General features: G+C 37.8%; 1 protein-coding gene across 1 annotated transcript in view; it reads right to left on the bottom strand.

Annotated features, from left to right (window-relative positions):
• Positions 1–17,864, bottom strand: part of HYDIN (HYDIN axonemal central pair apparatus protein) — a 501,386-nt gene that overhangs the window by 254,293 nt on the left and 229,229 nt on the right. The window contains 1 exon segment of the mRNA XM_061138904.1: positions 11,519–11,643. Coding sequence (XP_060994887.1) covers positions 11,519–11,643 — 125 coding nt within the window.

The following is a 17,864-nucleotide window of genomic DNA, read 5'->3' as shown; positions in this document are numbered from 1 at the left end:
TCTTTATTCCAAGCATAAACTGGATTTCTTAAATTAACTGCACCAAGTACATCTGGGAAGAGCTGCTCAGCATGAGAGGATCTAAGTCCAAACAAAGGGGATCAGAAAGGTGGCATTAATAACTTCATTAACAGAAAACTGACTATTTAAAAGGAACCACATTCCTAACAACAGTAATTAAAACAAAAATGAAACACACATGCGCATACATACATACTATGGGTGGATAGTGATTACATGAAAAGGAAAAAATAGAAAGACAAAAGTACTGGTTAAAACTTAAAATGTTTTAATGCTAAGATCACCTTTATTCAGCATAGTAATTTAAGTTTTGATTTCATTCAGGATGCATCAACTGCCTTGAGTCTAGATATATGAATGTCCTTGGGCATCCAAGACACGAGTTACAAACATTTATTTTATCTGATCTCTGCACTGTCACAGCAAGTACCTTACTCTGACATCAAGGTAGAAAAGGGAAATTCTTAAATATCATGAATGTCTGTTGATCTGTGCTGCTTCCATTTTAATTAGGACTCAGAAGGCCTAATCACTCGGACTTTTTTTAGCAAATATTTCTGCTACATTCACAACTGTATGAGCTGAACAGGTATTTAGTAAACTGATAGCCCTTTATATAGTGCAAACATTTTTTAGGCCCTATTACTTTGAACACATCAAAGCGTTTCACAAAGTTTAAAGAAAAAGTTAAGTATCTAGGCATTTGCCTCTAAAATGTTACATTTTTATTTAAAAAAATATGTACATGGGGTTAAAAATTTAAGTACTAAACAGCACATACCATGAAAAGAACACATCTTCCTCTCCTTCACTCAACCTTCGGCCTGCTTTTTAGAGGTAAGAGCTGCTAATATTTTCATGTACTTCCTTTTTGCTTTTTGATGAGTTAAATTTAACAGTCTGATGAGTGGAAACTTGTTGCTTTAATTTGCATAATCTTAATTATGGATCACAATAAACTGTGGAAAATTCTTCAAAAGGTAGGAATACCAGATGACCTGACATGCCTCTTGAGAAATCTGTATGCAGGTCAGGAAGCAACAGTTAGAACTGGACATGGAACAACAGACTGGTTCCAAATAGGAAAAGAAGTACGTCAAGGCTGAATATTGTCACCCTACTTATTTAACTTATATGCAGAGTACATCATAAGAAATGCTGGGCTGGAGGAAGCATAAGCTGGAATCAAGATTGCCAGGAGAAATATCAATAACCTCAAATATGCAGATGACACCACTCTTATGGCAGAAAGTGAAGAAGAACTAAAGAGCCTCTTGATGAATGTGAAAGAGGAGAGTGAAAAAGTTGGCTTAAAGCTCAAGATTCAGAAACCTAAGATCATGGCATCCAGTCCCATCACTTCATGACAAATAGATGGGGAAACAGTGGCTGATTTTATTTTTCTGGGCTCCAAAATCATTGCAGTTGGTGATTACAGCCATGAAATTAAAAGACGCTTACTCCTTGGAAGGAAAGTTATGACCAACCTAGATAGCATATTAAAAAGCAGAGATATTACTTTGCCAACAAAGGTCCATCTAGTCAAGGCTATGGTTTTTCCAGTAGTCATGTATGGATGTGAGAGTTGGACTATAAAGAAAGCTGAGTGCCGAAGAACTGATGGTTTTGAACTGTGGTGTTGGAGAAGACTCTTGAGATTCCCTTGGACTGCAAGGAGATCAAACCAGTCCATCTTAAAGGAGATCAATCCTGGGTGTTCATTGGAAGGACTGATGTTGAAGCTGAAACCTCAATACTTTGGCCACCTGATGTGAAGAGCTGACTCATTGGAAAAGACCCTGATGCTGGGAAAGATTGAAGGCAGGAGGAGAAGGGGATGACAGGGGATAAGATGGTTGGATGGCATCACCAACTCGATGGACATGGGTTTGGGTGGACTCCGGGAGTTGGTGATGGACAGGGAGGCCTGGTGTGCTGCAGTTCATGGGGTCGCAAAGAGTCGGACACGACTGAGTGACTGAACTAACTAACTAATTATAGATGATGTTGAACATCTTTTCATATATTAATTGATTTTATACACACACACACATACATGTGTGTTATATCATTCTTTGATCATTCATCACAGAAGATATCATTCTGAAGGGGGCAAGAGACATAGAAATCCAAGTCCTAAGCCTATCGAAGGGAGAGGTTAACACACAAAAAAAGTATTATGCTGGAACTGCCTATGTCTTTTAGAGGACTTTAAACCTTGTTTTCGGTTGTTACGAATGGGTTTTGTCCTCAGAAACCTAGATAAAAGAACTCATTTCTCTTTAGAGTAAGGTACCTGATCCAATGTTTCAAACTGTTCCACATTTTTTTTAAAAAGTCAAACATAACCAGACATGCAAAGAAACAATACTCTGTAAGTTAAAAACAGCATACACAACAAAAACAGAAGCAGACTCACAAAGAATCAAATACTAGAACCAAACTACAAAACGATCCTATGGCCCACTTCTAGAGATTTATCCTACAGATAATTCAGAACAAGATGAAGAGTATTCATAGTATTGTTCCTTATAACAACAGACTGGGAAAAAAACAGAGCATCTATCAAGAGAAGGCTGGTTAAAAAATCTGTCTTACACCTAAAAGTGGAATACTGTGCAGGTATTAAGAAGTACCCAGTGAAAAGAAAAGAGCTCCAAGATATACAATTAAGTGGAAAAATCAGGGTTTAGAACAATATACATATTGGTTTGGTTAAAACGTTCATTCCGTGTTTTTTTCATAACATATTAGAGAAAAACTCGAATGAACATTTTTGCCAACCCAATAGTATGTTATTTTTGTGTAAGGTGGGAAAATAAGAATATGAATTCAAGTTTACATTTATTTGTATAAAAACACTGGGAAGATATACAAGAAACCAACAAAATGAAAGAAGGGTCAGGTGAATGTGGTAGGATGGAAATAGCACTTTTCAATATGCACTTTTCAAATATTGCTTTATTTTTTGACTATCTGATTACATTACTCGTCCAAAACTCTGATGTAAAAAAAGGACTACAGGGCATCCAGGAAACATTTAAATGTGCTAGATAGCATTAGTAATGAGAAAGATATAAAAGAAAAAAAGAAGATATCATTTCATAACCATTAGATTAACAAAAATCAAACCATTTGATAATGCTGTTTTGTCAGTATATTGACAAGTAGGTAGAAAAACAAGGATTTTCATATACTGCTGATAGAAATACAGATTGGTACAACCACTTGACCAATAAATTTCATATCCAGTAAAGCTCAAGATGAGTCTGAGTAAACTCTGGGAGTTGGTGATGGACAGGGAGGCCTGGCGTGCTGCAGTCCATGGGGTTGCAGAGAGTCGGACATGACTGAGCAACTGAATTGAAAGCTCAAGATACATTTGCCCTGTAACTCAGCAATCTCACTTCTAGTTATTTATCCCTAAGGATAATCTCACACAGCTGCATAAGACATATACAAAGATACTCACTGCAGCATTGTTCATAATAGCAAAAAACTAGGAACATCCTAACATTCAACAGGAGTACAGATAAACTATAGTATTTTCACGTGCTGGAGCATGCTGCATTAGTTAAAATGAATCAGAGCTATATATCTATGTGTTTAAATCTTTAAAACATAGTGTTGAAGGACTTCCCTGGTGGTGCAGTGGCTATGACTCCACACCCCCAATGCAGGGGGCCAGGGTTCACTCCCTGGTCAGGGAACTAAAGATCCCCGCGTGCTGCAGCTAAGACCCAAAACAGCCAGATAAATTTAAAAAGTATTTCAACAAGCAAAAAACCCCATAATATTGAATGAAAAAGTCAAGTTGGGAAATGGTATACACAATATAATACCATTTACAAGAAGTTTGAAACTACTCAAGACAATGGTTTATGGATAAGTAATATGCAGGAATGGCATTAATATGCACCCAGCATGGCTCCTCAGAGGACTAAGACGTGAGAATTAGATTAGAAAAGAATAACAAAGCAACTGCACATCTACAATCAGTTTAGTTATCTATAAAACATCTGAAAGAAAAGCATATGGCAAAATGTTGAGATATGTTAAATGTAATGGCTGTTGATTACATTATTTCTGTGCTTTTGCACTTATTTGAAATATTTCATTGTTTAAAAATCTAACTGAGGAAAAAGATTCCAGGGCTTACTTATTTCATCCAAATCTAGGGGTCAGACAGACTAATGTTATTAGTTTAAGTTGCTCATTGCAAAACGTTCCTTCCCAGAAATATAACAAAAGCCACTGTATTCTTTTCAAGAGCCATCTAATATTGATTTTTTTCACTATTATCTTCCAAAAGTCATCAGATCACAAAGTGAAGGAAGCAATAACTCTTGTCTTGCTTCCATAGCTGTTGAAGAACTTGCTATTCACACCTACTTTCATGAAGACAACCGTAAATAGGGTCCCTCTCCCCAGCTAAACAATTGATAGTAAAGATGGAAAGGGTGTTAAGCCTAGGAGAATGGTTAAGGTTGCTGTACCTCACCAACGGTATTTTTTGTGCCCTTGGAGTGCCTGTTACCACTATAGTTTCTTATCGGTTTCAGGGGTTGAATTCTGTAGTCACTGTAGATGAGGTTAGCCACAGTCATTTATTATGTTCTAGTAAAGACGTATTTTGTGGAAGGTCTCATTATTTTTGCAACTTCTGCCACTATCAATCAAGCAAAAACAAATATGAGCAAAACTAATTTTGCCCCAAAAATGTGAAGCCAGCTATATCCACAATACATTTCATTCTGTGGTTTCAGTTACTTTCAGACAATGGAGGACAGTAAATAAAATACATGAGCGGAGCCATAGATTCTCTAGGGAACTAGCAAGTTGATGGAAAGAGTGTTTCTTATCTCCCGATCACGGCAAGGTCAAATTCACCTCTCAAGTTAACTGCTGAATCAGACATCTTCAGAAGTGCTCCTTCTCTGAAGGGTTCAGGAAACAAATTATGCAAACTGATCTGGGCTTACCCAGTGCACAGTGTCAATGGCAATGCCCAAATCGGTATTCTCAATCTGCGCAGAAGGCAGTGTGCGGATGAGCAGTGGTGGTGGTGGGAGTAACAGTACTATAGTACTATAGTATTACAGTGGTAGTAGCGTTATGATAGTATATACTATTATTGTAGCATATACAATGCTACAGCTTTATAGTATTGTTTTTGCTGTTCAGTCACTCAGTCATGTCTGACTCTTTGCGACCCCATGGACTGCAGCACACAAGGCTTCCCTGTCCATTAACCATCTCCTGGAACTTGCTCAAATTCATGTCCATCCAGTTGGTGATGCCATCCAACCATCTCATCCTCTGTCATCCCCTTCTCCTCCCACCTTCAATCTTTCCCAGCATCAGGGTCTTTTCAAATGAGTCAGCTCTTCGCATCAGGTGGCCAAAGTATTAGAGCTCCAGCTTCAACATCAGTCCTTCCAATGAATACTTAGGACTGATTTCCTTTAGGATTGACTGGTTTGATCTCCTTGCAGTTCAAGGGAATCTCAAAAATCTTCTCCAACACCACAGTTCAAAAACACCAATTCTTCAATGCTCAGCCTTCTTTATAGTCCAACTTTCACATCCACACATAACTACTGGAAAATCCATAGCTTTGACTAGATGGACCTTTGTTGGCAAAGTAATGTCTCTGCTTTTTAATATGCTGTCTATGTTGGTCATAGCTTTTCTTCCAAGGAGCAAGTATCTTTTAATTTCCTGGCTGTAGTCACCATCTGTAGTGATTTTGGAATGCAAGAAAATAAAGTCTGTCACTGTTTCCACTGCGACCCCATCTATTTGCTACGAAGTGATGGGACCAGATGCCATGATCTTAGTTTTTTGAATGTTGAGTTTTAAGCCAGGTTTTTCACTCTCCTCTTTCACCTTCATCAAAAGGCTCTTTAGTTTCTCTTCACTTTCTGCCATAAGCATGGTGTCATCTGCATATCTGAGGTTATTGATGTTTTTCCTGGCCATCTTGATTCAGCTTTTGCTTCATCCAGCCCAGCATTCGGCATAATGTACTTTGCACATAAGTTAAACAAGCAGGGTGACAATATACAGCCTTGACGCACTCCTTTCCTGATTTGGAACCAGTCCATTGTTCCATGTCCAGTTCTGTTGCTTCTTGACCTGCATACAGGTTTCTCAGGAGGCAGTAAGGTGGTCTGATATTCCCTTCTCTTTAAGAATTTTCCAGTTTGTTGTGATCTACACAGTCAAAGGCTTTTTAGCATAGTCAATGAAGCAGAAGTAGATGTTTTCCTGGAATTATCTTGCTTTTTCTAAGATTCAATGGATGTTGGCAATTTGATCCTCAATGTAATACTATAGTATTATAGAAAATATTGTAGTATTCTAGAAAACTTGTTGACCTCAGAGGGAACCAAAGGGCTGGTTCAAGTTCCAGCTGTACTTAGATGTACCGTCACTTAACGCCTCTGGGCTTCAGTTTGTTGTTTACTTGTCAGTTAAGTCGTGTCTGACTCTTTTGTGACTCCATGGACTGTAGGTCGCCAGACTGCTTTCTCCATGGGATTTCCCAGGCAAGAATACTGGAGTGGGTTGCCCTTTCCTTCTCCAGGGGCTCTTGCCAACCCAGGATCCAACCCACGATCCAACCCATGCCTCCTACATTAGCCAGCAGATTCTTTACTACTGGGGCACCAGAGAAGCCTGGGCCTCAGTTTACTCACCTTTAAAAAGAAGGGAGTTACACAGATGTTCTCTGTAAGCACTAACATCTAATGATTTGAGACTTTTCACTTGCTATGTAATTTTCAAAAACATTCCACTTAAACAACCTTTAACCATCAGTGTATCCTAACTTCTGCCATTCTCTATCCTAAACTGTGGAATACGAGGCAAAGAAAACAAAATTGTGACAAAAATATAGACAAAAAAATATTCTTAGGTCAAGGAATATTTGCACTGATTCTAAAGCCATGTTAAAAACATTGCCTTTTTTTTTTTAAACAGTAACGATATTTTGCTAGATTTTGTAATTATAATGGCACATGTTTATAATTCATTATAATAATTGCACAACTGACACAAAGCTCATACAGGTAAGTCTGCAGTATAGTGAGTTAGCAGGGTTTTTTATTTTTTATCTTTCTGGCCTAACCTGGCAGCATGCAGGAAATCTTACTTCCCTGACTAGAGATCAAATCCGGGCCCCTTGCTGTGGAAGCTCAGTGTCCCAAACACTGGACCATCAGTGAATTCTGCATGGTTATATTCAGATGTATATTATTTAGCAGTTTTAACTGCAAGACAGCATATCACACTCAATTACTGTATCATAATTTGGTACTCATTTATTAGCTTTTAGGAGGAAAAAAAATTTTTCTCCATGTTTTATTAGAGTAAAATATATAACTGACCATAAAGCTGCTCTGTGAAGTATTAATGATTGCTTATATATTTAATAATACATCATCACACCTTTGGGGAAAAGAGCCTATTTGCCAACTTCTGATCCCTGAATTGAACTATCTCTACTTTAGTAAAAGACACAACACTTTCAAAAATGCTGAGTAAGTGCATTAGCTCTGTTTCCTATTTATGCCAGTAATGTCAGCTCTAAGTTACAGCATCATTACCAGGCATTAAAGAAAAAAACACTGCTATGCTCCTACTTCTAATGCTTATACAAGTAACCAAAATTTTAGAACCTATGTCTTTTTAAGCCTATTCTGAATACTGATATTCCTTTGAACCCTTAGATTATATAAAGTTTCTCAATACCCAGTTGAAAAGTGTGAAAGTTAAGCAATTATTTCTTTGTCTCTTGTGCATGTGTGCACGCATGCTCAATTTTGTCTGACTCTTTGCAACCCCATGGACTATAGCCCTCCAGGCTCTTCTGTCCATGGAATTTTCCAGGCAAGAATACTGCAATGGGTTGCCATTGCCTACTCCAGCTATTTGTCTCCTAGTAGTCAATATTTTCACTTCTCAGTTTTAATCAAATGATAGAACTAATTTACTAGTTGTTCTGGTTTTGTTTTAGCTTGGTTTTTGTTCTATTTCAGCTTGGTTTTTGTTCTATTTCACTGTTATTAACGTAACCTTGAGAAACTGTATTCCTAATCTCTTCTGGAGGTTTGCAGTTTGCAAAAACCTTCAGTTTCTTCAGCTCTTTCTTAGTTTTTGACTATAATAAAAATATAACTAAATCACCCCTGGGGTACAATCAATTGCTTGAACAAACTTGATTTCACTATGGAAGGGCATACACAGGAGAAAAGGAGGGGAGAGATATGATTCAGGAAAATGATAATGAGTAAAATATTAGATGTTGGTGAAATTTACACTTGACTGCCATAATTGCTAGAGCACTGGTTCAAGCTCTGGATGTCAAGAAAACAACATGTCCTAGCTGTATTTAATCAATAATTAAATCCAGTGAAGGACCAGCAATGGAAGGGCATAAACACAACTGTTAGAAAAGTGATTGAGTACTTCCTGCTGAGGAGCATCACTGTTTCTCCTTGGAACATTGTTTGAAGAAGTATGAAGAAAAAATGATGCTAAATTTCCCTCCTCAAATCAATTCATACTTCAAACAGCTGCAGAAAGTTCAATCAGATGCTTATTTAGTGAGATGACAAGCCAATGTGATCAAGGCTGCTTGGAAAAGCTCTGTGATTAATTGTGTTTAGGTAGTCATTACTGTTTTTCACTAATGAAAGGTTATAAGTCCTGGTCATTGATAACCCACAATAAAGATGAAAGCATATTCTTATCAGCAGTTCTTTTCATGTAAGGAAAATGCTACAAGACAGTTTATCTCTGTCTGCAATCTTTAGAAAATGACTTTATTCAAAAATCAAAGCTGACACCAGAACCTCAGTGTAGGAATTCAACTTTTCTATGCATGACTAAATTTTAATATACAAATATTCACTTTCTTTAGCAAGGGACTATAAATGTAAGTATGTGTGGCAATCCAAATACTTACATAAAAGCAAAATCCAGGTTGAGGGCTGCTAGGAGAATGTACAGATAGCTGCATTTTAAAGTCAACAGATTAAGGGAGTAAAAATGTGTATGCAGTAATATAAGAGATTAGGGAGATGATCCACAATGGAGGAAAAAGCACCGCGCGAGAGCTGAGAGTCTGAGTTTGGGTTCTAACTGTGCTCCTGACTACTGATATCAGCTACAGGCAAGTCTCTTCATTTCTTAGGTTGTCAGTTTTCCATGCGCAAACAAAGCTAGGGACTAGATTGGATGCTCACTGTCTTCTCTCAAGTTTTGATTCTACTGATGATGTATGGGCAGTCTAACTACTGCATAAATACAGCTGCATAAGGTGAAAAAAGACATATATTAGAGTCAGTTTTAAGCAGCATATTAACCTAGAGATTTGAAATAACTAAAATACTCAATAAAACATTTTTCAAACTACTTTAAAACTGATTACTAACCCGATAGGAAAATAAGGACATTAAAGCAAAATGAAGAATATCAGGAAATAATCTAGTGCCAAGGCTGTCTTTTGCCCTACCAGCCTTTGTTATCCTTTGAACCTCTGTTTTAACTATTACATTGGATGCCTAGGACAGGACATAAAGTCCAGGACCTGCCCAAAGTGACGATGCTAAATCCAAAAATTATAAAACACAAAGAGGCATAAGATATGATGGGATCTATAACATACTACCACAAAGCATGGCACCTTGACATATTAAATATATCAAACTGAAGGAATACAAGAAATGGCAGGTGCAAGAGGGACTTTGTTAACCTCCCCTGAAGCAGGTAATAAGATCCTCTATTTGAGATGTACGTTTCAACACCGGGTAGAAAGAAGTATGTTTACCTTCAAATACAGAAGGATACCAAGAGGAATCTGAATTAACAGGCCTTACTGTTTCCCTCAATTTACTATGCTTAGCTCAAACACTGTTTGGTCCTATCACATTTTCCCACAACCTTCTGCCCTTCATCGAACCTAGCATGAAGAATTCAGATTTTACTACTTCTTCAGATCATTTCTTATGAAGGCTCAAGTAAGTTGCAAGAGAAAGTTGCTTAGTCATGTCCAACTCTGTGCAACCCCATGGACTATACATATACAGTCCATCCAACTCTCTAGCCAGAATACTGGAGTGGTGGCCTTTCCCTTCTCCAGGGGATCCTCCCAAACCAAGGATCGAACCCAGGTCTCCCTCATTGCAGATGGATTCTTTACCAGCTGCTCACATACCACATAAAACTTATATTAAATACATTTTTATGTTCTTCTCTTGTTAATCTTTCCTTTGTTACAGGGGCCACATCTTAAAAAACAAAATGGATAGAGGGAAAAAAGACATTTTTCCTCCTCTACCGGATACCATGATAGAAAACCATAAGAAACAGCAAACAACAAAATAAACAAATAAATAGATGAGCAGACTTAGTATGTCTGAATTACTAAATATACAATATAACTATATTTACTATATTAAAGAAATAAAAGGAAAATATGAAAAATAAGAGTAGAGAGCAATCAGATTTGACAGAACCAAATAAACTTTCAGAAATTAAAATAATTATAAGTAATTGAAAAATTAAAACTCAGCAGATGAGTATTCACTGAAGAAGAAATTACTGAATGGGACAATGCATAGATGTGACCTAGATGTTATTTGCTGATTTTTCCCTGTCTGTGCACTCTTTTCTCCCTACAATGCCCTTCTGATGAAGACAGTCTAGATCAATCAACATAAATGGGTAAAGAAGAAATGAGAAAAAGTGAGAAAAATCACAAAACAATAAATAGTAGGACAGAGGAGCCTGGTGGGCTACATACAGTCCATGGGGCCACAAAAGAGTCAGATGCAACTTAGCAACTGAACAACAACAACAAGGTAACATATATTAATTTGCAAACCAACTCTGGAGACTGGCATAATGTACATGCAATCTACATGACCACAGACCAAACAGCTGCAAAAACAGTAAGTGAATATTCATTATTATGCAGGGCAAGGCCTTTAAGAAAATGCTAGCAGCAACAAAGCCCCAGGTTTAAGTAAGATGTTAAGTAAGACATTTGCATATTCTAAGGATTAAATAACCAGATCTTACACAGACTAGAGGGCACACAGAAGAACATTTTGAACTGGAGTTTATAGTTTTTAAATATTAGACCAAGGCAGCAGTAAACTGAAAGCCCAAGGAGTATTAAGTTATCTTCAAGTTTACATTTACATATAAATAACCTCAGTCTACCAGTGTAACTTCTGGGTAACTGGTTCCTTCCCTTCCTTCTGAGCCTGTATTTCTCAGGCTTTCAAGCACTGGAGAAGCTGGTAGGTGGGATTTATATGTGGCTCAACATTATTTCTGCTGGAGGCATTTACTCTTTAGTTCTTCACCATGTGGGTCTTAGCTTTAATCTAACGCATTCAAAATAACCATTTCCTATTTTGCCTAATCATGTTTTTCATCCAACCTTTCATAACATGTAGAACTTTTATCAAAGAATAATGCATACCTGTGTCGTAATGCACAATAAGTCTTTCACTGTGATTGCCCACAGTCTGTGGTTCAAAATCCACTTCCAGTTGCATGGACTCTCCTACATTAAGAGTTCCAACAGATGGCTCTACAGAGAAGGGCCTGCAACACACATGGAGACACACACCATCAGAACACACTGCTGACTAGTGTGAGGGGAAGGTGACAGGAGACATGAGTTCCAGGTCTGCAGACAGAGCACACCCTACATCACAATTCTGTGGTTCAGAATTCTACTTTCTCCTTAATGTGAAAAATCTGTATATTAATATTAAAATGACAGATATAGAACAACAAATGTAAGAAAAACTTAAATGGTGCATAACAGTCTTGTTTGTATCCTTGCCATTTAGCCATTCTTTGAACATTCACTGAGTGATTCCAGTGAAGGATGGACTTATAACATGTATGCAAATACTGTAATTTGCAAAAGAACAGCACCTTCAAAGAGACAAAAACCAAGTTTTGGGAAGAGTTCAGAGAAGAGAAGGTTTTTACAAGGGAAAAACCGTATCAAAGTCTCAAAAGAAAAGTGATCACACAATTGCATGAGGATGAGATGAGTGCAGTTTAACAAAGGGTCTATTTATAATAAAAGGGTGAAGGGATATCGGGAAACTACAGGAGACAATGCGATCACCGAGGGTTATTAACAGTAGAACACTTACCAAAGAGCACAAATACCCAAAGAGCCAAGAAGGAGGAGTGGTTTTGAAACCTACCAGTGGCCAAAGAGAAGACTCCAAGGGCTTTAGTCAAGAGTTACAGTCATTCCAGGGGGCCTCACACATAAGACTCTAGAGTGAAAAGTGTCTTGACCTCACATCCTTTGTCTGATTGCCTGCTGGGGCTCCCACTGACTGACCCCAATCAAAAGCCAAAGGCATAGGAGCCTACTGACCTCTTAAATAGGTCAGCCTCCTGGGTGAGAGTAAGCTGGAAAAGGGTGGAGAGCATTTGAAAAGGGGACATCTGTCTCTTGAAAATAGAATTTAGGCAAGGAGACCTTATGAAGAGGTAGGGTAGATCTGGGAACAGGAAATAATTGAGTTTAATTGCCCTGGAAAGGAGCAGTAAGAGAGAAGGTGGATCTGATCATGATGTACCTTAAATAACTTTCAGATCTCTTCCTCTTAAAACAGGAAACCCAGCCCATTTAATTCTTTCCATGGTCCATTTCACTTCTTTGAATTGCTTGTTTTTCAAAGTAATGTGCTGGACAATGTATCTGGCAGGCTAAGCTGTTTCTGATTATTTACTTCAATGCAAGCATTTTTAGAGTCTTCATTCCTTAAAATCTTCCCTTAGATAATGAACTTAATTTCAGAAAACCTAACCTTTCTTCTGAGGGTACGGAGCTTACAGTCTGGGTAGCACTTGGTGGTACCTGAGATTATCACTGCAGGATCTCAAGTGCTTCCTACCATGGACAATTGTTAACTTTCTCTGGTGCTCTCCACTTGGATTGCCCTTTTCTTTCACTACTTTCCCTTTCCTTTGTCTGTCCATCTCCTGTACCTTCGGCACCAATCCTCCGATGAACTCCAGGCACTGCTGTAGGGGCACCATAAGGTAGTAGTTACTAGCCTGGAGTCAACTGAATGAGTTCAAAACCCACATCAGTCATGAGTTTGAGTAAGTTACTCAACCTTCAGTCTCCTCACCTGCAAAGTGAGGTAACGAGAGCACCTATTTCACAGGACTGTAGTGAGAATTGAAGGAGCTGACATAGGTGAAGTGCCTAGAATAAGTCTGGCACATAGGAAGAGCTAAACAGATCTTTGTCATTATTTTTGTTATTGCTGCTGTTATCTCCCTCACTGGCAGCCCCTAGATGGAAAAGGAGACAAAGGATGATCTTCAGAATTCAGATGAGATCAGGTATTTGTCACTGTCCTTTCCATCCTTCACTCTGCTCCAGAGATATCATGAAAAACAGAGGACATAACACCTTGTTCAAACAACTTCAGTGGCCCCCATAATTTATGTAATAAAGTTCAAAGTTCTAGACATTTAAAGTCCCAAGTAATCTGCTTCCAACCGGTTTTGGCTTCCTCATTAAACAGATACATCTGTCCAAATGTCCTGTATACCTGTCACATTTCACATCAGGCTGGGGTGGACGGATGGGAGGGCTTTAGTCTCTTCACCCATAACCCTCCCAGCACTGCAGCTCCTCCTCCTTCCAGCCAGACAGTGCCCCCTACATACACATTCCAGAACTGCTTGAGTTTTATAGGAACATTCAGTGTTTTCCCCATCATACTCCTTCCAAAGTCACCTATCAGAGCCCAGACTCAAAGTTACCTCTTAAATTGAATCTTTCCAGATTCTCCCTCTTATTAATAAAGTCTCCTTCCTCTCAGGGGAAGCTGTAACTTTATTTTTACTTTTTACTTTGTACTATAATAAGTTTTCATGCCTGTCTCTCTCAATAGCTAGAGACTTTTGAAAGGAAAGAGAAAGCAAAATTTCAAGAGCATGTACTCTACTCAAGAGCTGGATTTCATATATGTCAATTCTTTTAATCCTCAAAAACCTTGAGAAAGTAGGTCCTATTATTTGCATTTTAGACACGAGAAATGTCTGCTCTAAAAGCACATACAACCGGCCCAAAGCTACCCAACTAGTGAGTGGTAGAGCAGGGATGGAAGCCTGCCTTCAAGTTCAAGTTCTCCCTATCTCCCCAAACTATCCCTGAATGTGGAAACCACCTGATTAGATTTATCTTTGTGTCTCTCACCAGCCCATGCACAGCTATTTACTCATACGAGCCTCTCAAAACATGTTGAATTGAATTATAATCAACTTTTAAAGGGAAATTAAAAATATATCTATTTTTTACTTAATCTTCTACCATTTCGGGGGAATACAGAAGGAGCAGACTTCTGGTATCTCAAGAATTTCTACTTGATGGGAGATGAAGGCAAATCTTACTGTCTTTAAAGTTTTTTTCTTTCTTAAAGGCTCAGAAAGAATTAAGAACTGGCCCCAGCTTCCTGGCTTTGAGAAAAACACTGTAGTATTTTCTTCTATCTCTGCTTCCCTTGTTCCTAATATTTTTCTTCCTACACTGTGTTTTCATTTTCTTTTCAAACATTTCTCAGTAGCAAAACAACAGTTTTGGAATGAATTAGTATTACATTACAGAACCTAAATTAATTTTCTATGGACAAAGGGATTCTTCTTAGGACCTCTAGAAATCCTAATTCTAAAGAGTGGTAACAGTTTCTTCCTTTTTGTGCTAATTGTTGGGCTTACATTACACTAAACTTCAGTGGTTAGAAAGTCACCGGGGAGAGTCATTGCTACTTAGAGCTGCCTAAGCTTCCTCAATAAATCAGACATTAATTGGAGAGAGTGTGTTAAGTTCTGGTGCTTAAACATTGTCTATAATTTGATTCTGTACTTCATTTTACTAAAGGCAGACAGACAGAAAAGGCTAGAGAATATCAAGTACCAGAAAATGATCTTACAAAGAGGTAAAAGGTGCTGTTCCTCCAGGGTATAAGGCTGGCTCTGTCTACCAGAATGTCTGGTTTTGACATCCTCATTAATACTGCATACTTGATCAGGGAGGGAATTCAGGTTTGTGAAAAATCATGAGCCATGAGAAAGATTATGAGTTTTTGTTCAATTCACTATGAACTGCTCATAAGAACTAAAATATCCCATCCAAATGATTCAATATTTTAGCAGAAGGCTAAATATTGGTTGTATTATATTAAACACTGAATATGAAATTAGTATTTTTTTCTTTAGAGAATCTTTCTTATTAATTGATTCCTAAATTGAGATTTTAGATTTTAAAATTGCTTCTTCATTCTTTCTATTTCACCTTCAAAAATTAATCCTACTTTAATAGTCAAAGTTATTCTGGTACCTACAAGAGTTTTAGGTCAAATCTGTAATAAAGTTGAAAACTTATTGTTTGTGTTCTCTGTATATTTTACAGCACATTGAGGCTCCTTTTATAGTGTAAAAAAACATTATGCCTCTTTTATAGTACTTGGAGCATGTTTTTTATTTTAAATTATTATGGAGGTTTATAGTTGTAGCTCTGCTGTTGTGATATACTGTTGGTTAGACATCCTATAAACATTTATTGAGCACTTATTTATTCTAGACACTTTGCTAGATGCTGGGGACATACAAATGAAAAGAGATAAAATCCTTGCATTTGAGAAGCTCATATTCTAATGGGAGCAACAGACACATAAAGAGTTTTACTTTTTGTTATTTATATGAACCTATTTATAAACTTAACCATTAATTAAGCCATTATTTCAATGAAAATAATATGATTTGCTTTTTTTAAACAATTTCCTAAGAGATATTTCTAACTGTATAATGACCATAAAAGAAGCAAGACTTTTTGACTTCCCAAACTATTACTGATCCACTATGTCTGTTGACAATCATGTTGTCAATGAAAGAGGGGTCCTCAGTCCTGCCTGGGCAACATAATCACCTATGCATTTTTTAGAATAGATAGTCATCAGGGGATCTCCCCAGACATTTGGATTTAATACAATGTGACCACAAAATCAGCTGCATTCTTCAGAAACCAATTCTGGCGAACTTAGACAGAAAGGGGATTTATTGGAAGGATTTAGAAGTAACTCGCAGAATCGACATCATGGTTGGAATACACACATTTAGAGGAAAGAATGTAAAAGTACCATTTGGTGCAGAACCTACACAGGAAAACAAAAATGAACAGGAAATTCAACTGAAAGATTTGATCATATAGAAGATGAAAGCTATGAAAAGCCCAACTTAAGATGGTAAACTAGCTCAGGGATTGGTAACAGCAGTAAGCCACTTCCATCACTGGGCTAGAGACCAAAGGAGAGGAGGAAGTATTAGCAGATCCTGGGGAGCGGGTGGAAGCTGGAACCATGGCAGGTCTGTCTGACAGGAGCTAGAACGGTAGAGGAGATGCAGCTGCTTGCTGGGGCCTCTGCTGAAGTCAGAAAGGGAGAAAGAGAAATACTCTGACTTCTTCCCACTCTCCAACCTCCTTCTAGTTCCCACCCCCCCTGGACAAACACAGCTGGAATACAGCAGGTCCACAGGCTAGGGAGGCTAACACAGCCCAACACTGACGCTGAGCAAAGTCTAAAAGGGCAAGGAATGGATCTTAAGGTAAACAAGGCCAGGACTGGCCCATGTTTGTTTTCAATCCAAGTTTTATTATTAACTTATTGGGAGAACTTGAAGGAGTCGTTTCCCTTCTCAGACCTTACTTCTTTCATCTGTAAAATTAAAATGTGGGACTAGAGTTTCTAATGTTATCATGATTCCTGGCTAGTCCTTGAGTTAGCTCACCATTTTACCTTAGAAGTGTTTCCACATTATGATTCACTTTCAGTTGTATGGATACAAAATTTTAGATCTTTTCCTGCAACTTCATACTATTAAATCTGTGATTTTGTTTTACTTTATATGAATGTATTGCCATTTATGTGTAGTTTTGAAGATTCAGCCAAACAATTCAGGAAGATATGCTGCCTGTGTTTGTTTTTCCACCTTACATGGATTCTCTCTTTCACTGGAACAATACCAATGTAACAGGAAGTTTTTAACGTGTATTATGGATGGCGGTTATGAAGGGTCTTTTTTCTTAATGAAAAGAGATTGGTTCTTTCTAAGTGACAGTGAGCCAGTTGAACAACTTGCTCCCTTCCCTTCAATCAAAATATGAGTCTCACCACAAAATGCAAACAAAAACTTTATAAGTACTTTGACAATCTGAGGAGACACTGATTGACAAGAGCTTTTCCTTTGCCTCTGCTGACTGATTTATCTAAAGTGGGTCAGAGTCCTGCTTCCACCTAGAAGGTAGAAAGCTTGAAAGAGTGTTTCTCCTACCCTAACAATGAAAAATGCCAGATAAACCACAAAATCACAATTTTTCTCAAACCCATTAGAGAGCTGACATTGCAGGGCCTACAAAAATGGGCAATGCTCTGCTCCTAATTAAGATGAGACGTGTGCTGAGGAGTTCACCTGTGGCAGGCAGAGCATTCCTACAAGCAGAAGAAATGATGAAAGAGGATGGAGCAAAAGCAAAAGACGTATTTGAAGAGATAATAGCTGATATTTTCCAAAAATAAGGAAAGATCCAAGAAGCTCAGAGAACATCACGCAGGATTAAGATCAAAACAAAATAAAAGCAAAATACAATTCTTAAAAAATAACCAAAAACAAAATCCACACCTAGATTCATCACATTTAAACTGCTAAAAACCAAATATCTTCAGAAATCTTGAAGGTAGCCCAAGAAAAAGATATAATTACCTATAGACGAACAAAGCTAG

Source organism: Dama dama, chromosome 4, assembly GCF_033118175.1.
Source record: "Dama dama isolate Ldn47 chromosome 4, ASM3311817v1, whole genome shotgun sequence".
NCBI classification, from domain to species: domain Eukaryota; kingdom Metazoa; phylum Chordata; class Mammalia; order Artiodactyla; family Cervidae; genus Dama; species Dama dama.
This window is presented reverse-complemented; position numbering and strand designations above follow the sequence as displayed.